The sequence below is a fragment of the Eurytemora carolleeae genome, unplaced genomic scaffold (assembly GCF_000591075.1).
Source record: "Eurytemora carolleeae unplaced genomic scaffold, Eaff_2.0 scaffold216, whole genome shotgun sequence".
Classification (NCBI taxonomy): domain Eukaryota; kingdom Metazoa; phylum Arthropoda; class Copepoda; order Calanoida; family Temoridae; genus Eurytemora; species Eurytemora carolleeae.
Window position 1 is genome coordinate 11,368 of NW_019396333.1, and position 22,193 is coordinate 33,560.

Below are 22,193 nucleotides of genomic sequence, written 5' to 3' on the forward strand. Positions count from 1 at the left end.
AGGGGGAAGATTAAGAAATTCACAAACAGCTATTTTTGAATAATGATCAATTATCACCAGAACTCCTTTTCCGTAAACACTTACAAGAAGATTATTATCAGTCTCGACTCTCTCACTATGCTCGAGATTTGGGGAGACTTCTGTAGAGGATGAAAGATTATGAAATCCGCAAATCAGTAGTGTCAGTTCCTGTAACCAGAGAAGACCTACTCAAACTCCTCTCCGTTTATACACTCGTTAATTATCATGTATTTACAACAGGAGCAATAAATGTACTTCTAAAGTATCTTAAACCTTTAAATCTTATTATTAAACCTTTGAATCTTATTATTAAACATTTAAACCCTATTATTAAACTTTTGAATCTTATCATTAAACCTTTGAATCTTATCATTAAACCTTTAAATCCTTTTATTAAATCGTTGAATCTTATTATTAAACCTTTGAATTTTATTACTAAACCTTTGAATCTTATTATTCAACCTTTGAATCTTATCTTTAAACCTTTGAATCTTATCTTTAAACCTTAGAATCTTATCTTTAAACCTTTGATTCCTTTTATTAAACCGTTGAATCTTATCATTAAACCTTTTAATCTTATTAGTATACCTTTTAATCTTATTATTAAACCTTTGAATCTTATCTTTAAACCTTTGAATCTTATCTTTAAACCTTAGAATCTTATCTTTAAACCTTTGATTCCTTTTATTAAACCGTTGAATCTTATCATTAAACCTTTTAATCTTATCATTAAACCTTTGAATCTTATTAGTATACCTTTTAATCTTAATATTAAACCTTTGAATCTTATCATTAATCCTTTGAATCATATCATTAAACCTTTGAATTTTACAATTAAACCTTGGAATCTTATCATCAAACCTTTGGAATAAGAAAGGTTTAATGGCATATAATATAAACATTTGTACTCTTGGGAAAAAGAATTACAAAAGCTTGCACTTAACTTTTATTTTCCAAGAAAAGAAAAACTAGTTACTAACATCTTTTAATTGTTTAGAAAGTATGTAAAAAAGGAAAGGATGGGAGGGGGGTCAAAAGCTGACTTTTTATGTGAATAAAACCAAATCCATGTATTTTAGACACAGCCTAGATATATTATACAGACTGCTGAATGCTGATAAGCTTTCACGGGCTGGGCTAAGTAGGTCTATAGTCGTACCGGCACGACATGCTATATTCCTACAAACGGTTTTTGACTGCCATCTATTCGCCACTTGTTGCATATAATACCCATTCATGAGTTAAGTTTAACAATATTTAAAGAAATACTCTAACTTTTTACAAAAAACATAAAACCTTTGAATTTAGTCTATTTTTGTGTTTTATATCCAAAGGATCCATAAATATCCCTGGAGATAGATGTCTTCTAATTGGTCGTGTACATAAGTTCTACACAATGGAACTCGTTGTAGAAAATATCGCACAATTTAGCCTTTAATAGGTCTCTGTACTCTCCAATCTTTGATTTTAAAATTCGATCAAATATGCCTGTACTGTACTCTGTAAACACAATATTTATATAAACCGAGATGGAATTTAAAGAATTTGAGCCGCGGTTTAAATTCGGCAAAATCCGCCAAAACCCGGTTTAAATTTAGCGCCGGCTTAAATCTTGAAACATTTGATATGGAACCAACCATATTTAAGCCGCGGCTTAAATTTAAACCGCCGCTCAAATTCTTTAAATTCGGCCACCGGGTTCATAATTTTGAATATTAAACCGGTTTCAGTGCTTTGTTTTATTCTGTAATAATATTTTCGCGGATTTAAAGCAAAACAGTAAGACATTAAATATTCAACACGAAAAATATTAATTCATAGGAAAATTTCCTCTATTTTAAAATTTAGATAATTCAAAATTACCACAACACAACTTATTAATAAATTCTCTTCAACATTCAAATCCAGTGAAATTTGAAAAAGTTTTCGAAAACAAACTGTTTAATTTTATTTTATATGTTTCATTGAAACAAGTAAAATCTGGTATTCATTTTTATTCTTTTCATCATAACAGTGTGAAATCCAATTCGGAGACTTTGATTCCAATTCTGGAAATGGTTCAGCATTCGTAGAATGAAGAACAACTTCAGATGCATTTGTTTTAGTCTTTGGGAGGTAGTAAGACGCTATCAATCATTTTATGATTTGAGTAGACAATCAGTAGCGCATTTTGGCAAATTTCAAATCGATTTTTGCTTAGCAAAATTTTTTAAATTTAATACTAAAGCTGAATTTTTCGGCGTTGCCTAGGTTACTCTATAGTTACTCACGCCGTTTACCCGCAATTGGTTTTAATTATGATTTTAGGGTTGCCTGGGATTGCTCGTGGAATCAAATTGAACTAAATAATTGTTTTAGCCTATGTCACCCCTTGCTGGTTATAAATATATGGGTTTTGTTTGCCAATTTGGTTTAGCTGTTTGGCCAGCTATAACATATTTGGTTTAGCTGTTTGGCCAGCTATAACATATTTGGTTTAGCTGTTTGGCCAGCTATAACATATTAATGAGTGAAGAGCTTTATTATAAAGATTAATTACTAGCTGATAGGATAGAAAAATCCCGCACCTAAAAATATAAACGTATTAATTGTATTTGTATCTAATATCTATCTTTTGACATTTCTCTTCATTAAAACCACATGTTGTGTGAATTCCTCACACAATTAAAGAGTTTAAATTATTTGTGAAATAACGTCAAAATAAAAGGAACTGAGTTTTTGCCACAAACTCAGATTTTCTTATGCCTTTATCTTTACAACCAAAAGTCGTGGACCTTTGATATTAAAAACTATGAATTCTATTAGATGAAATGGTCTATAAGTTTCAAATGTCATAGGTTAATATCATCAAGTTGCACAGATAATTCGAAAATTTGAGTTGGTGGCAAAAACTCAGTTCTTTTTTATAGTTTTTAATGTTGTAACATCTTGTTGTTGGTCAGAAATGTTGTTGAATTTAGGAAGCGAAAAACCATAACACTTATTATTATTACTATTATTATTATTATTATTATTATTATTATTATTATTATTATTACTATTATTACTATAATCATTATAATCATTATCATCATTATCTTTTATCATTACTGATATTATCATTATTATTATAATTTTTATTATCATTATTATCATTATTATTATCATTATCATTATTATTATTATTATTATTATCATCATTATCATTATTTTTCTTATAACTATCTTACGCAAGGTAGAAATGATCTATAGAGTATGAGCGGAGACAAAACTTGAAAACCGGAGACTAAAAGTATAGGCGGAGTCTATAAACCCGGAGACTTCCTCTCAATCTAAGATTAATCCTAGCTTTAGTTGCACCAAAATACTTAGCACTGCAGGGTTGTAGGAACCTCCGGGCTAAACAGTAATAAACAATATTGAAATTTTAATAATATTTTGGTTTGTTTCTTATTTTTAGCATTTTTTAATATTGATTTTGATGGTTATTATATCGTACGAACTGACAAAGGTCAACCCAAACCAAAATATATTTTCAAACAAATGTGGAACTAATACCTACTCTATTTAGTGGTTTGAAGCATCATCGAAATGAATAAAAAATTTTAATGGCTTTTTGGACTGAAGTTTGATATTTTAAAAGTTAAAAAGTATAAGACTAAAATTATGTTTACATTGCATAATGTGCAAAAAAAAATGTTAAATTGTAGATATTTAGTATTTTTACAATTTTACATTTTTTTCGCTGTAATTAATATATTTATACATTCAGAATCTTTTTTATCTGATTTGTACTATATTGGACATTTTTATATTTGTTAACTGGTTTGCATCATTCGCAATTGCCATATCTGTTAACTGATTTGTTCAATTGGCAATTGTTTTATCTGTTAACTGATTTGTTCAATTGGCAATTGCCATATCTGTTGACTGATTTGTTCAATTGGCAATTGTTTTATTTGTTAACTGATTTGTTCAATTGGCAATTGTTTTATCTGTTAACTGATTTGTTCAATTGGCAATTGTTTTATCTGTTAACTGATTTGTATCATCGGCAATTGTTTTATCTGTTAACTGATTTGTATCATCGGCAATTATTTTCTCTGTTAACTGATTTGTATCATTGGCAATTGTCATATCTGTTAACTAATTTGTATCATTGGCAATTGTTTTATCTGTTAACTGATTTGTATCATTGGCAATTGTTTTATCTGTTAACTGATTTGTATCATTGGCAATTGTTTTATCTTTTAACTGATTTGTATCATTGGCAATTGTTTTGTCTGTTAACTGATTTGTATCATTGGCAATTGTTTTATCTGTTAAATGATGTAAGCAATTCTTATTTAAACAGGAGGCGATTAATTTAGATATTGTCTTTTTTACCTTAACGGTAATTGCTATATCTGTTTACTGATTTGCGCTTTTGGCAATTGCTAAATTCTTTAAATGATTTGAATTTTTTGCGATTATGTGTTTGCTAAAAATTGCATGAAATTCTTCCTTTTTTATGTGTTTTAATATTTAACTGTTCTAATTTTTAACGCTATTTTTCATAAAATTATCGTCACCGGATTTTTAAAATATCTTCTGCTAACGCCGTTAATAACGTTGAAATAGTGTAGTCATTAGCTACAAGTGAACGTTTACTTAAAAAGTTGGCAACGGTTAGCTATTTTACCTATGGTTAGCTATTTTACCTATGGTTAGCTATTTTACCTATGGTTAGCTATTTTACCTATGGTTAGCTATTTTGCTATTTTTACCTAACCAATAAAAAAAAGTCCGAACCTGTCTAGCCCGATTTGCAATTTGAAAAAGAGATACTAATTTTAAACATTTTTTTTGGTACATTAAAATTTGAATGAAATTCTGGATATCTGTGGTTATATTGAAAACACAAAAAAGCAAGACCATATTATGAAATAACTTATCACGTCAACATGAATTAAATTGCAAGTAAACCTGAAATCTTAAATGTTTTCGATCAGAACTCCTCTTTTTAAGAAGAACATAAAAAGCAATGAATTTATTATTGCAAATTTAGTTTCATCATACTTGTGCGAAAAAAAATCCAAATTAGAGGAGCTACGAGGTCATAATATCGTACCAGTAACGTTGCACTTATGTAAAACATTTAAAATTTACAATTTAATTTAGTTTGACAAAAACCATGTTTAAAGGTTGTGATAAATATGTGTAATAATTATTTACAACTACATTACAGGAAAATTGAGGGAATTTTACTTTCCCTCGACCAATTTTCTCTGCAAAACATCCCTCGCTGCGCTCTGGATGCTTTGTAGACCGAATTGTTCTTGGGAACCCTCGGTAAAACAAAATTTTTAATTTCCCGAAAAAGTATTGAAACTTTATCATCTTTTGAGATGGAAATGCGCAAATTTTTCCCCTAAAACTTCTCAGAGCGGGTGGTTATTTTACATAACTGTCCCAAGAGACGTTAAGTAAACCAACCTCCCTCTGTTGGGGTAATCACAGGTCGGTAATGTTGGTCAAAAGACGGTAAAATATATTCTTACATTTTTTTCTTATAAAAAGTTGAGACAAAAGCAGCTGATTAGTTGAAGTGGACTAGAGATATTCTCTAGGTGCTGAACACTCACAAAACTTTTTTAGAGAACAGGATGGTGGTGGTGATGGGGGGGGGGTTAAATACCCCCTCTCTTGAACAACAAACTTTTTTTTTAAATCTTTAATGAAATGACAAAAAACTGTCAGATTTAGACAACATCAAATTTTATGGTTTTATGTAAAAGTAATGGGAATAAGTCATGAAAGTTGAAATAAAAATTTGATGAAAGTTAGAATCGATTAGAGTCGCTTAGAGTCGATTGCTGAATATTGTTTTTGTTACCTTTCATTTTTCAAGTACATTCTCTTTTGGAAGATCTAACTAAGTTTGATAATGGATATAATGCAATAAATCTCAACATTGTTAAAGTCCTAACCCCCTCTGAAAATGAATTCTTAAAAAATGTAAAAAAATGTTGGAATTTCCTTTTTTTAATGTACCTTAATTAAAAATAAATTTTGTACAGAAAAATGGAATAACCATCTCGAAAATTTGAAGAGGATGAAGGGTTCATGAACTATGTGAGCGGAGAAATGGAACCCTGAATCTTTTAAGAAGAATGAACATATTACCTTGAAGGAACTAAAGGAAAGATATTTCTACATCCATAAAAATCAAATAAACAAAGGAATTGATAGATAATATACTAACATTATGAAAATAAAAATTGGCAGGATTATTACAATTTTTTCCAGAAAAAAAGCAAGGGAATAAACATTTGAAGGTTTACTGAAAACAAACATAAATATTAAATGCAAACAATTGAAAAATATGTGTGCTTTTGGTTTCTATTCTTTAAAAGTAAAAAAATATCTTACTTTCAAAGCTCTATATAGAAAAAATAATACACTTTCAGAATATTATAATAGGATGTATGAAATGTAGAATGAATGCAAATAAAAACTTTTTTTGTAAATATTTGTCCTAGTCCCCAAAACAAATTAAACAACAGATTTTCTAAATTTAAAATAATTACAAATGGGCAGTTTAAAGTAAAAATTCCATTAAAAAAAAATATTTTGTTGGTTGCTGGTACTTTTTAAAAAGTTTCAATTTTCTTCCAGGATTAATGTAAGTACTTCAAATTTTAAAACATATTGTTCTTGTAAATTAGGTATTTACATTACTAGAGACTCCTATAAATGTACTTTTTTGCCTCGGAGCACATACATAGCCTTGTATTCCAAGGATCTAGAAATAATGAGTTAAAATACGTAATAATAATACATAAACACTACTTAGATAATAATAATATTTTCAAAGCCTAAATACTTTTTTATTCTAATAATGTCTTTATGAAAATTCCTTTAGACTTCTTTGTTTGTTTTTTCTTGATTGTTCAAAATTGAATGGTAATTAGCAAAGCCTATGAAGATCAAAAGAATTCTTTGAAATCGTTTTTTACTTGGCCTCCTTTCTTTTTCTTCAATTCGACCAGAAATTATTTAATGTTGTAAGAATTCAAGAAACCAAATAATTTCAAAATACTGGATGTAATTGTTAAACTCCGTTTCTCTTTTAATCCATGGAAAACATGATAAGAGCTCATGTGAATATATATAATTTATATGTCAGCTATATTTGGGCCAAATTGGTGACATTTTTTTAGGGAACCTATCGTACCCTTGTGGTATCAATTTTTTTCTTTCAACATTTATAATTTTTTTTTAAAAATTCGGGCAACGCCGTGCACTTTTTAAATATTACTAGAATATTTTCTCAGGATTAAAATTTTTACGTTGCAGAAAACAAATTGCAAAATTGTTTTTGGATGAAAAGAAACAATTCCACGAAACCATTTCTTTTTTTGAAAAATTTGAATCGGTTTAAAGAACGTGTGTAAATGATTACAATTCTATCAAATACTGACAAATACATGATTTGTCGAAACTCTCGAAACAGTAAAATCAAAAAAAGATAAGATAAAGAAAAAAAATAAGATTTTCAGTAATTGGCCAGACGGCAAGATTTATCGCAGGTTTGCAGAAAAACGTTTTAATCTTTATCTTTTTTCCAACTTTTGACAGATTTGACATCTAACATCTCTAACAGAAAAGTAAAGTTAAAATTGAAATTAAAAGATTAAAAAGTATAATTTCTTTTAAATATTTTTGATATTTTTTAAACATCCTATTTATTGAGCTGGCAAGTATTTTGAATGTACTATATACATTTAGGGTTGTTAATTGTTTTTGAAAACGATCGTTAACCGATAGTTTTTGTTTCAAAATGATCGTTTCGTTTTTGGGAAAAAACGATCGTTTCATTTTTGGGAAAAAACTATCGTTTTTTAAAACGACACACTCGTTTTGAACTTTTAGAAAACGAATAACGATCGTTTTTGAAAACGATCGTTTTCTAAAAAACTATTTGCGACCGCTTTTTTATACTTTTTTTATTGACAATTATGTTAACGATCGTTAACGAAGGTTTGTCGTTAACGATCGTTAATGAAGGGTCGTCGTTAACGATAGTCAACGAAGGTTTGTCGTTAACGAAACGACGATTTTTATAAAAATGATTGTTTTTCGTATTTAATAACGATCGTTTTTCAAAACTATCGTTTAAAAAACGACCATTTTTAAAAAACTAACTTTTTAAAAAACTATCGTTTTTAAAAAGAATCGTTTTGTTTTCGATTTTTCGTTGTTGTTTTCATAACAAAACGATCGTTTTTCAAAAAATGAAAACGTTAACATCCCTATGTACATTAACTACTCATTAATTAAGTTGGAAAATATTTTGAACTATGAAAGAGCACTTATTCAAGTTATTAAAGACATATATTAAAAAAGGCTTGAAGTGTGTCGCAACCAGAATTAGTAAATTGAATTTTACTCTTCTAAATTGATTGATACTTGAAAAGAAAAAAGTTTAATAAATTTTTAAACTCAAAGACTTATTTATTATCTAATTCGATTTAAACTTACTGCATTGAAAAAGTAAAATTAAACCCTATCCCGTTAGGGGGAGGGGGGGGTTTCCACCCCCCCTACTGTGTTTTTTTCTGAATAACTTTTTATATATTTGAAAAGCTTTGTCAAAAGGAGAAATAACTATTTTTGTAAAATTTTCACAATACTTTTTAAAATTTTTTTAAATCATCCCTTAAGGGCAACTCTACGGGCAAAATCATGTTGTTCCTCTCATTTACATTTGCAATGGATTCTATATATCTGAGGCATCAAGTAATATTTAAACAGATATAATATTTAAATTGCAAAATGCAGAATATGTTTGTTTATATTTGTACAGGGCTACATAATATTATATTTGTACAGGACTACATAATATTATATTTGTACAGGGCTACATAATGTTATATTTGTACAGGGCTACATAATATTATATTTGTACAGGGCTACATAAAAAGAATGAAACTTCAATCTGGAATTTACTCTTTTTTGCATGGTTTTTGAATATTTATCAATTTCTGCAGTTTTAACAAAAATATGAGCAATGAACATGAACAGCTCGATTGAGATGAACATGAACAGCATGAACAGCACAATGGAAATGAACGCGAACAGCAAGTTAGGATTCAAGGCTGAGTTAAATATTACAATTATGGATGAAGATACAACACAAATGCAGCAAAATGTTCTTCAGGTTGGTTTACTAGAAAACTGCAGAAAGTATTGCTCGAAACTTGATTGCTAGAAACCAAGTTGCTGGAACAGTGATTATGCCAGCCATAAATTGTACACATTTCCTTCTGCGTTTCTAGCAATTATTTTTCGTGCAAAACTATTTGCATCGCTCAGATATATGTTTACTCTTACTTCTCTTAAATAAACCATTCAATATTTATAATACTCTTTCTACAAAAAAATATAAATTCTAAACTTTTTTTACATTAGCAGCTTAAAATGATTTTAACAGATTTTACTGTTTTCATAGTTTTTACGTGAAATGTTTGGCACTAACCGCACACATATTTGTGGCATGTTTAATAATCAGCTTTTTTGGTCTCTCGCCTCTATAGAAATATCCTACTTGTTAAACTCTTATTATTTACTTGTCAATGAATAAAACAGTCTGAAAGGAATTGAGTCTTTGCTACGAGCCCTGTGTCCGAATTTAATGGATTTAAGCCGCGTCTCAAATCCACAAAAAACTGGTTTCAATTGAGCGCCGGCTTAAATCTTGAAATTTTAATACAAATTTAAGTTGAACCAGCCAAATTTGAGCCGCGGCTTAAGTTCTTCAAATTTGGTCCCTGATTTGCTACGAGCCCTGATTTACTAATCCCTATTTCTTTTCAACACAATGTCATAGACCTTGGATATTTCAAACAATCAATTTTTCTGTTCTATCAATCTAAATTTGAAGTTTTACAACATTTGGATGCAAAGATATAGGGATTAGACAATTTTATGGCCGAGGCTCCATTCCTTTGCAACATTTATTTTATTGGCACTGCAGTGTAATTTGTTTAGACCATTTTCTGGCTGGAGGGTGTTATACTGCCTTGTATTGGACTTCCAGGACTTGTAGGTCAGTATTAAAGGTGTACACTGTACATTCAGGTTACTTAAATATTGAATCGAATATTGAAGAAAAGATTTTTAAAAATTGCGAGTTTTTTTATGCTTTATTACCCCAGGGTACCATGAATATCCTCAAAAAGCTTCAGCCAATTCGGTCCAGCCGTTTGGCCAGTTATAGCTAACATATACATACTAGCTTGGGAACCCAGCGCTGCCAATGTTACTAAAAGTTACTCCCGCTGTTTACCCGCACTGGAACGATTTTACCGGGAAACTAAATTTTCACTATTAAAGTCGACTTACTCAACTTAGAATCTCAAAACCAAGCTAAGAATATTCCCGTGGGTCTCCCGAATTCCCAAATCAAAATTTAAGGCAAATCGTTCCAGGGGTTCCTGAGTTATTATCGGACAAACAAACAAGCAAACACCCAAACAGATATTACAACTTTTTATATATATGTAGTAAATGCCCTACTCAATATGGATATGTCAATATCAATCCGGATAGGACTCAATCTGTATTCTTAGTTATCTGTTTTACAAGATACAACTCAATCTGAAACTCAAGGTTCCTCTCTCCGCAATAATACACTAGTCAATATCAATCCGGATACAACTCTATCAGTATTCTCAGGTATCAGATACAACTCAATCTTGAACTCAGGGTTCCACAATAATACACTAGTCAATATCAATTCAGATACAACTCTATCAGTATTCTCAGGTATCAGATGCAACTCAATCTTGAACTCAAGGTTCCGCAATAATACGCTAGTCAATATCAATTCAGATACAACTCTATCAGTATTCTCAGGTATCAGATACAACTCAATCTTGAACTCAGGGTTCCATAATAATACACTAGTCAATATCAATTCAGATACAACTCTATCAGTATTCTCAGGTATCAGATACAACTCAATCTTGAACTCAAGGTTCCACAATAATACACTAGTCAATATCAATCCGGATACAACTCTATCAGTCTTCTCAGGTATCAGATGCAACTTAATCTTGAACTCAGGGTTCCACAATAATACACTAGTCAATATCAATTCAGATACAACTCTATCAGTATTCTCAGGTATCAGATGCAACTCAATCTTGAACTCAGGGTTCCATAATAATACACTAGTCAATATCAATCCAGATAGGACTCAATCTGTATTCTCAGGTATCTGTTTCACAAGATACAACTCAATCTTGAACTCAAGGTTCCTCTCTCATTGTCTCTAACCAAGAAAACAAATTACACTCAATCTTGAACTCAAGGTTCCACAATAATACACTAATTAATATCAATCTGGATAGGACTCTATCTGTATTCTCGGTTATCTGTTTAACAAGATACAGCTCAATCTTTAACTCAAGGTTCCGCAATATTACACTAGTCAATATCCATCTGGATACAACTCTATCTGTATTCTTAGGTATCTGTTTCACAAGATACTACTCAATCTCCAACCCAAGGTTGCTAAACCACTATAGTTTCAGTAGAAGTAAATATTTCCATTTACTGATAATGCCGATTGAAGGATTCCTATCTCTAATTGGATAATGAGTATAGATAGAAAAATAGATGTCGCCGCCATACTATTTCTATTGGTTCAGAATAGACAACAAACACATGACTGAACCCTAATTGGATCAGGCATTAATGGACTCGGCATAGAGGAGTGAAACGAGGAAACGAATTACTCTCTCGCCATAATCAAAGCGGAGTATTTTCCAACTAGCGTTAATTTAAAGGTTACAATCGCAGTTAGATTACAAGAATTACGTATTTACAAGCGCATTTAGTTGTTGATAAGCATAGTTAGGTTTAATCCTAATATGGCAATGACGTAGACCTATAGGTCTTCTCAGAAATTAGCAACGTAGATAATCATTAGCACTAAATGCATAGATAATATGGTTAACTACGACTATTGGATTGACTTACATTTTTCTTATTGGAAAGTAGGTTTTGAATTTTAAAGAGACTGTAAGCGTAATTTCAAGTGACCCTGCGTCCGTGTATCCATCTATCTCTGTTTCCCTACATTCCTGCATTCCTTTATCCCGTATCTCTGAATCCCGTATCCTATATCCGTGTAGCCCTGTATCCCCTTATTCCTGTATCCCTTTATCCCTGTATCCCTGTATTTCTATACCCGTATATCTCTGTATCCCTGTATCTCTGTATCCCTGTATCCCTGTATCCCTGTATCCCTGTATCCCTGTTTCCCTGTGTAACTGCATCCCTGTATCTCTGTATCCGTGTATCCCTATATCTCTGTATTCCTTTATCTCTGTATTCCTGTATCCCTGTATCCCTGTATCCCTGTATCTCGGTATCCCTGTTTCCCTGTATAACTGCATCCCTGTATCTTTGTATCCGTGTATCCCTATATCTCTGTATTCCGTTATCTCTGTATCCCTGTATCCCTTTATCCCTGTATCCCTGCATCCCTGTATCCTTGTATCCCTGTATCAATCCTTGCTTGAAGGTTAAGAACGTCACGCACCGCAGATGTGAATTACATTTGACAGTTTTTATTTGAATATTAGTAAATAAGAAACATGATACATACTATACATAATACATACTATATACTAGTCAACTTACGATAAACTAATTGTGTCAACTTTCTAAAGGAGTTAAAGAATTAGATATCAACGATTTTGTTCCTTTTAAATGTGTATTTTGATAAAATTTGCGCAAATTTTGTTTAAAAGAAGCAATTAAAAACTACAGAAATAAACACTTTTTTAGTCAGAAAACGACTGTATTTTGCACATTTTTGATCAAATTAAGGTTTCAAACGTAACGTTGTAAACCAAGAATTGACATTTTTGCATTATGAGTTACTTGAAATTACGCTTTCATTCCCTTTAAATGTAATTACTCTCTGCACTTTATGCGTGCATAAATCTTATAATTTAGGAAATATTATAACAATGATGATTCTAAGAAGAGCAGAGCTTGATCTTAAACAAGGATTCAGGTAAAAACATGATGATAATAATAATAAAATAATAATAATAATAATAATAATAATAATAATAATAATAATTTTTTCAAGGATTCTGGTGACCTCTTTGTTACTCTGGGATACGATAGTTCTCATTCTAACCCTGTTTATCTTCAGGTAGAAAATCAATCAATCAATTATTAATTTTAATTTGATCTATCATTTTATTCGTTTATGTTAAATCAATTAATTATTAAAATAATCAAAAAAGATCCTATTTTGAGATATGACATATTTACATAAAATTAATTATCTCTTTTAGCAATCATTCTTATCAATTAATCTAATCAATCAATATTATTATTGAAATGATGTAGCATATTTCAAATAAATGCTTCTCACTAAAGTCTCCATATATTCACGTTGACATTTATCTCCTTATGTTCTTTTGGGAAGTTCTCCAATATTCTGATTAATAATCCACAAAAAGGCAAACTTTTTTATGTATATTTATAGATAAACAAACTATTGAATATAGACATAAAAATTCACCCAATGCTTCCATTTATAAATGCATCAAAATTCCTATTGTTAATCCCTTGATTTAGATTAGTGGTGATTTGAGTTGGCAGGGGAGTAAAGGGAGGTTTTTCTTAAACGAATTGTGAATATAATAATAACCGAAGCAGACAATAACATTCTAATTATGAAATCTTTGAATCATATATAATACTAGGCTCTTCTAGCAACAATTTTTTGCATTGCAATGCATGCTTTTCAAGCCGCCAGTTTTTCTTCATAAATGTAAAATTTCAAATTTTGCAGGTTTTTTGTTAAATAATAAATGTTGACATTTTTCTCTAGCAACATTTTTATATTTTGACCAGCGATAAACCTTCCCTGAAGTCATGTAAGTTGCCACAAAAAAATTGGACCTGATCACTTAGCTGTTTTACATTTATAGGATACAAATAGACACCCAGCCAGACAAAAAAGTACATTTCCTCATTTTTCCTTAATGTTAAAAATCTTTATGGGCCTTCCGCTTCCTCCTTATTGACCCTCTATATAAATGACAGTGTTGATCAATGCAATCTAAAACAGATGTTTATAATATTATTGTAAATAAAACTTTACAATTAAACAAACTTCTTACAAGAAACAGTTTCTACATTCTGCGGCAAACACATTGAAGAGATTCAATATCTGAATCAAGATGAGCATATTCTGCATGCTCCGCAAGAACCCACCATTGGTCTCTTGCATCAGCTCTGAGGGTTCCCCGCTGTCCCGAGAATCCAGTATTAGAGAATGCAGTTAGTGTGCAACCAGCTTTAACCCCAACGAGATCAATATCATTTCTATACTTCCAGTAGGAACTGAAGTATGGAAAGCTGATTGCACCTTCAGAAATTATAAGTTTCCATCCCCCGGAACAGCTGGAGCTATCGTAGACAACACCGCAAGCTGTTCTGGGTACTGGATCACAATTGGGTGGTTTAGAATCATCAATGTTCATGTCAAAGCTGAAAGCATCAACGTCCCGACAGAAAGCCTCCTTTAAATCATTTGCTGTTGCCTTGTCTTGATCCAGCTTTGTCAAAAGACTTGCTCCCAGACTTTCTTCAATTGTTGGAGTTGCAGCTTCATTGGGAATAGTTATGTTGGAAGGAATGGATTTCTCAGCTTTTGCTGCAGCAGCCAATATAAGTTGTGATGGTGGTGTTTCATAAGTAAATTTTGTACAATCCACATCTATGAAGATTTGGCATTCACCCGTAGCTTCATTCCATTTCATATCAGGTTTACATTGGCATTTTCCTCCAGCTTGAACAGTTATATTTGTATTACAAATCATATTTATGTCTATTGCTTGACAAGTTGTTATTACTGAGCAGGACGCAAAAGGATCAAAGCTTCTTGCTCGAGGGATGAATTCTCCTCCTAATCTTCCACATTGTCCATACCTTCTCTCATAACCAGCATTACACTCACAAAATCCCCATTCACAATGAGAGTTCATGGGACATCCTCCAAAACATTGATTATTGCTGTAATATGAAGATCGGTAGTTATTACCAAATCCAAATCTGTCATCATCATAATCGTGGAACCCTCTCATACTCATCATATTCTTGAAGTGCTGATATCTATGGTAAGCACTGTAGGTTGCCATTGTACCTGCAACTCCCAGGGCAGCACCTCCTACAAATCCAGCTGCAACACCAAGACCTAATGCTTTCTTGGAAAATCCCTTCTTCTGTTTATACATGTTTGCAGCTCCAAAGCTAGTTCCAAACTTAGTTCCATATCCAGGGTTGTATGCAGAATTGTGATGCTTGCCTACACCCAGGGTTGATGATTTGGGCCAAGAATACCGACTAGTCTTTCCCAGGCCATATCCTCCCACAGCTCCAGCTGCTCCAGCTAGGCCATGGCTTGCAACTCCACCACCTCCATAACTATTAGTTCTACCTAGGCTAGGAGCTGAAGGCTGAGGATAGCTAGATCCCTGAAACCCGGGTTTTCCAACAGAAGGTTTGACAAAACCACCGCCTCCAATTCCTCCTGTAGATCCTGGTTTTACAAAACCTCCACCTCCCAAAGAACTGGTTTTACCCAGGTTTCCAGCTGCATACCCCCCTGCAGCTCCAAGTCCTCCTGCTGCAGCATATCCTCCAACATTAGACCCTGTACTTTTCGGAGGTGAATAGCCCCCCGCACCTGCACTTCCTCCATATTGTTGCTTAGGATAAGCACTTCCTGAGCTGCTACCCCACTGTTGTTTAGGGTACGAACTAGAAGTTCCTGAATCAATAAAGCAATATTATTCTAAATTCTGTTTCAATCAATGAAATATCTAACAGTGAAATCTGTTACTAACAGATTTGCATTTCATTGACCATTGCATTTACACATTACAATGTGTTAAAATATTTATACCCTTAAATAAGAACAAGTGATTTTAGCACTTTTTCAGATAGATTCAAATATTGCAATCCTGAAGTTGTTTTTTTCTTTCCAAACCAAGATGATCCTGAAGATCTTGATGTGCTTGGACTCTTAGACCTACTGAACCAGCCTCCTCCTGATGAAGAACGGGATGAAGATGAAGAGCGTGATGATGAAGATCTCCCCCAGCTTCCTCCCCCTCTACCTCCTTTACTCTCAACTAAAACAAAGACCAAGAGCGCAAGAAGTAGTTTTCGCATCATCGCATGCAGGTCCTTCTGTAACTGATGACATCTCACATATGCTAGAAAATCTCTAAAATCAACTTCCTCTAGGTTTCAAAGTCCATAAAGTGTATTAAGTTCAGAATAAACTTAAGTGGAAATAAACTTGTTATAGGGTAGACTTCAGACCCTCTCCTTTAACCCTTACTTATCTTCTTATCTTCCCCCTCGCATTTTATGATTGACAGGGATTGCCAACAAACAGGTGCCATACAAGACTTTAGCATGAGTATAGTTTAGTTATTCCAGGGGAAATTAGTTCAAAAACTAACACTTAGCCCATTTCTAACACTGAGTGTTAGAAAATGGCCAAATCTGCAAAGTTATCTTTTTCAAGCGTATATATGTTTAAATCCAAGACGAGTTATACAAAACTACACTATAGATTTTTTGATGATAGTTTTTGATGATATTGGTTTTCATTTTCGAACATATCCCTATTTAAATATTATAAAAACGATCGTTTTTTTAAAAGTTCGTTTTTCAAAAATGGTCGTTTCGTTAACGATCGTTAACTAAGAGAGGAAACCGACCTGAAGGGAATCTACACTTATCATTGAGTAGTTTTCAAGAAAATATCAAGGAGTTTTAACTCCCCAACAACTGTTAAACTTCATGTAAGACGACATTCGATAAAGTTGCACGTAATTTTTTCCAAAAAACGACCGTTTTGATAAAGTTCGTCGTTTCGCTAACATAATTGTCAATACAATTTTTGTTTCAAAAACGATCGTTTTTTAAAAACAATCGTATAAAAAACGGTCGCAAATCGTTTTAATAAAAACGATCGTTTTCAAAAACGATCGCTATTCGTTTTCTAAAAGTTCAAAACGAGTAGGTCGTTTTTAAAAACGAGCGTTTTTTTCCGAAAACGAAACGATCGTTTTTGAAAACGAAACAAAAAACGATAATTTACAAAAACGATTAACAACCCTATATTGTTGCACAGGGTAGTAATCCAGTCCATTTTTTCACAAATTTATGAATAGAAGGAATAAAATGATGTTTGTAGATCCAGACTTTATATTCATCCCGAATAAGAAGTGCATTTATATTTATGAGTTTTGTTTCAAATTCACTGAATAATAGACTGGGCAATGTTTCGTTAACGAATGGCAAGTTTTTAAAATGAATGAAAGATTCCGGTAACAAAACATGTTAAAATAAAAATAAGCAAAAGTAAGAACGAACAATATGTTTTGTAATAATGGTAACAAAGCATTAAGCGTATTCAACAATATACTATGGATAGAAGTAAAGTTTGAGTTCAGCCTATACTATCTTTCATTTTTCGCGAACACTCCCTTTCGTGGAATTTTGATTCAGGCTATGCTATCTTTCATTTTAACACTCTTTAATGTAAAAATGTAAAAAAAAACTTAAAAATTTTAGGTTTTCTTATAGAAAATTACAAATTTTAGTTAGAGTTGGGTTTGACATAAAAACTAACGAAAATTCTGCCACTTTTAAATAATCCTATTTTTCGTCCTTTTATAACTTTGCCCATCCCTATATTCTACTTTGCCCATTCCTATATTCTCCTTTGCCCATCCCTATATTCTACTTTGACCATCCCTATATTCTACTTTGCCCATCCCTATATTCTCCTTTGCCCATCCATATATTCTACTTTGCCCATCCCTATATTCTACTCCGCGTAATTGAATTTTTCCTGGAATCTTGAGAGTTCCTTGAATATTGAATAGTTTTTATTTAACTTTAACCGTGAAGTTAATAAAAATTATGCGTAGACATTTTTAAGAGATTAAAAATTAATTTAATCTACAGGGTGTTTTAGGTTTATTGCCTTATATTTGGCTTTATATATTTTGGTATACAGTGTGAATCAAATTAAATATCCAGTGCTTAATTATAATTCTGNTACAAAGTCTGAATAAATCCTTAGCAGATAAGGTTCTTTCCTATTTGTAGAGAAAATATTGATATTTACAATAAGATTAATTTAATCAGAGGAATATAAGAATACAGATAAATATGTTTAGTAATTAATTACTTAGTTAAACATATGGGTTCACATTACCAGTTATAGACTTTTAGTCTACTGACCTTTTAGGGCGCTTTGTATTAAATGATATAAAATTTTACTTTCAATACCATTGTTTTTTTCTTCATGCAAAATAAAAAAGATTCGTTTGTATTTTAATATTCTTTTTTTATTTATTGTTTCCCCACGTTCTCTCCGTGTACTGCATACTTTTTAAAGTGTGAATAAGATATCAATATGTTGGTTTCTCAAAATTGTTTATTTTTATTTGCGGTTTCTCTGCAAAAGCGACTTGCACATTTCTTGTTTATAGTTAAATAGAAAACTCACAGATTTTTTAGACATAAACACTATTCGACTCGGATAACCGATGGTAATTTGCACATTTTTCAAGGGTACCGTTGTAAATCGGGCATTGTCATCTTTGCATGGAGGGTCACTTGAAATTACGCTTTCATTCTCTTTAAATCAGTTTGCTGATGTTTACATTGCATCACAGGGTCAAGATAAAGACGTTCTAGAGTTTACCCTGAAATATCTTTTCAGTGACAGGAACCGGAAGTTGTAAATTTGAAACCGGATGTACCTGTTTACAAGGAAGTAATCAGTAACAGTTGTCGAACATAAAAATGTTAATATCGGTCTACACATTTTTAAGGAATAAAATTTTTGAAAGTTTAAATGAAATTCAATCCTTTTATTTACAATCAATTTTGGTGGAAATTCGTCTGAATTAAAAAAAATTGATTTGTATACACGATGGAGTGAGGAGGGGGGGTTTTTGAAATATTCTAAATAATTAAATACGTTGCAGCATTTTACAAATTACATTTGAATCATAAAATACCCATTTTCTGTCACAGCTGTGGGTTCCCTGGGTATTACAACAGGAATGTATCTTCTATATTTCTTTTAAAATGTCCCATTAAGCTTATATATGGACTTCTAAACAGTAAACAGGACTTGAAGTGCAAAGAAACAATGTTCATTTTGTACATAATTTTTACATTCTTACACAGGTAAATTTAACCCATGATAATTCTTTGTAAGATCTTTCATGATTAAAAAAGACGGTCAGATTAATAATGACGTTTTGCCTTTAAAACTCAATTTTAAAAAATATTTTATTTTCGATCCACAAAATCAATTAAAACAGAGAAGATTGTAAAATCTTATATTGTTGAGCCCCCTTATAGTTTTTTTGTAATCACATTCTCCAATTGGAATTCCATTGCGCGTAATTGCGAGGAATTAAAAGGCTCGCAATTACGTCCAAGTAAACTCTTATTGTAATTAAACAAAATCAAATATTTCTTTTTTTAGTGGTGGCTTAATAGCAGTGGGGGTGTACACACAGAAAACTATTGTCGTTTAATCCTTGTTTAACTAGACTTTGATATTTTATGTAAGAAAGTCACCGAAAAAAAGTTTCTGGGAAAAACCTGGAAAAAAAACTTTGGTAAAAAAAGTCCCATATTTCTGAAGTCTTAGGACCATATTTCACTGGAAATACATTTCTGAGTTCTAGATTCCTTGGGATTTTTGTCCCTAAAATAGTATGATACATGTAGCGAAGGTCAAGCAAAATCGTATATCTGCGTAGATAAGTGGTGATTCAGGCATATTTTTGAAATGACAAATATTTGAAATATTTTAGTAAACAAATTCGTTTTCACGGCAATATGTAATCTGTAGACACCTCATACTCAGATTCATTTACAAATACATCATTCCAGGATAATTAGAAAAACAAAGCTTTCATTTGTAAATTTCTATTTACATACTTACCATAATTAATAATCAGGCACTAGAGGGGGATTTTCCTCTAGTGCCTGATTTGTAATGTAAACAAGAGCTATAAAAGAGTTTAATATATCGGAAATTAATAGTTCTTTAGCGTAAATTACGCATTTTTTGTGCATTGATATATTCGCAACATCATTTGCAAACTATGAGCGAAATTTTTTTATTTTATCATATTCGCATTAAAAATAGGCTCAAAGAAACAGCACCGTAAAATGTCGCCAAAACAATTGAAAACCTTTTCTTAAAGCGCAAAAACTCGCTGAAAGTTGATAACTAATTAAAACTAAAATAAAATACAGGAATGACATTGACAGATAAATATAAATCTTCGCAATAATAATTCAGTGCTTCTAAAGAACGTATGTTTTTTTTGAAAATATGAAATATTGTAACTTGCAACTTAACCAGTGCTTAAAAATGGCCTTAAACATAAATATTGTAAATATAAAAATAAAACACAAAGGAGTAGCAGCATCTTTTGAGTATAAAGAAAACAAAGACAGTTTCCACGTTTCTGGTTCTCAGTGTAAAAATTATAAATTATAAAATTTAAATTAAAATCCCTTTTTAGTGCGTCCCAAATTTTTCGTTCAAAAGAATTTTCATGTTACATTATAAGGATAGCACTTCAGAAATCTGGTGGGAAAAAACAAATGATTTTATTTATTATCTAATCAACGTATTTTAAACAATTTTTACAAGCCGTCAATTTCTTGACCGAAAACTATAGCACTTATATTATAACTCAACATTTGAATACTATATTCTCTTGTGTAATATATATTATAACTCAACAATTGAATACTATATTCTCTTGTGTACTATATATTATAACTCAACAATTGAATATTATATTCTCTTGTGTACTATATATTTGTATAAAATGTCCCCAACAGTAACACCAATAATATGACAGGCAGGAATTGCCACAAAGAAAAAGATTTTAATAACGGCCTTACAGGGACTGTACGAGTAATTTCAAGTGCCCTCCACGCAAAGATGGCAATGCCCGATTCACAATGGTACCCTTAAAAGCGTTGTCTGATCAAGAATGAACTAGATATCCATGTTTTTGTTTATTTAAACTGGGTTTTTATTCATTTTTGGGTTTCTGCGTGACCATATAAAAGGATTGGCGTGACCAAAGGAAAGAATTTTAGTGACCATATAAAAGGATTTGCGTGACCATATAAATGGATTTGCGTGACCATATAAAAGGATTGGCGTGACCATATAAAAGGATTCTTTTATTTATTAAAGTAATACCTACTTAGAAAGCTGTAACCGTAGGATTTCCTTCTGCTATGTTTTAATTTGTTTGTTTAAGACTGCATAGTGCATAAGGGTGTACTTAGTAAAACAAGAAAATTACAATATTGCATTGTTCATCTTGCAGAGAGATTACAGACACATGTTTGCAGCCATTTATCGTTTTCATAAATTAAACTCGAGCAGACATAATTAGATTATGGATTTTGAGATCGGGTATTTCCATGCTAATTCTTGAGAAAGAATATCTCGAATTCGTCATTCAATTCCCATTTTTATTGGGACACACTGTATGCATGTAGGTCATATCTTCCAGATGTAATTATAGATTCACCTACCACCACTAATTACTAAAGAACAAATTATGCATAGATATAATATATAATATTAATATTTTCTTTAAACTCTAGAAATGATGTACATAAGATAATATTAGTGTTACAACGAAATTCGCTTTTATGATTTATTTCAGAAAAACAAAAAGAAATTTACTAGACTTGGTTCCGACTACCAGTTAAACTAATTTTTGGAGAAATGACAGAGACATTCTAAAAAAATTCTAGAAATTTCCTTGGAATTTAATATATCTTTATCATTTTTAAGTATTATATATATATATTACCCATAGTAATATATATAGTACCAAAGAACTTTTTAGAAAAATTTTGAAAATTATTCGAAATAAAATTTGGTTTAATCAATTCTTTTATGGGTTAAATCTCTTCCCAAAATCTGGAAAATTTTCTTAAAAATCTAAATTATAAATGATTTACCTAAGTTCCTTATCCAAATCGATTGGCTATCCAAGAATTAATTTGCCCCAGGAAACCTAACCTGT

At 31.3% G+C, this 22,193-nt stretch overlaps 1 protein-coding gene across 1 annotated transcript; it reads right to left on the reverse strand.

The window, feature by feature from the left end:
• Positions 1-13,532: 13,532 nt before the first annotated feature.
• Positions 13,533-16,326, reverse strand: LOC111701123 (uncharacterized). The gene is made up of 2 exons (XM_023472283.1): positions 16,041-16,326; positions 13,533-15,847 (listed from the first exon to the last, which is right to left on the reverse strand). Exons 1-2 carry the CDS (start codon positions 16,252-16,254, stop codon positions 14,208-14,210), a joined length of 1,854 nt encoding a protein of 617 aa, XP_023328051.1. The 5' UTR covers positions 16,255-16,326; the 3' UTR covers positions 13,533-14,207.
• Between the last annotated feature and the right edge of the window lie 5,867 nt (positions 16,327-22,193).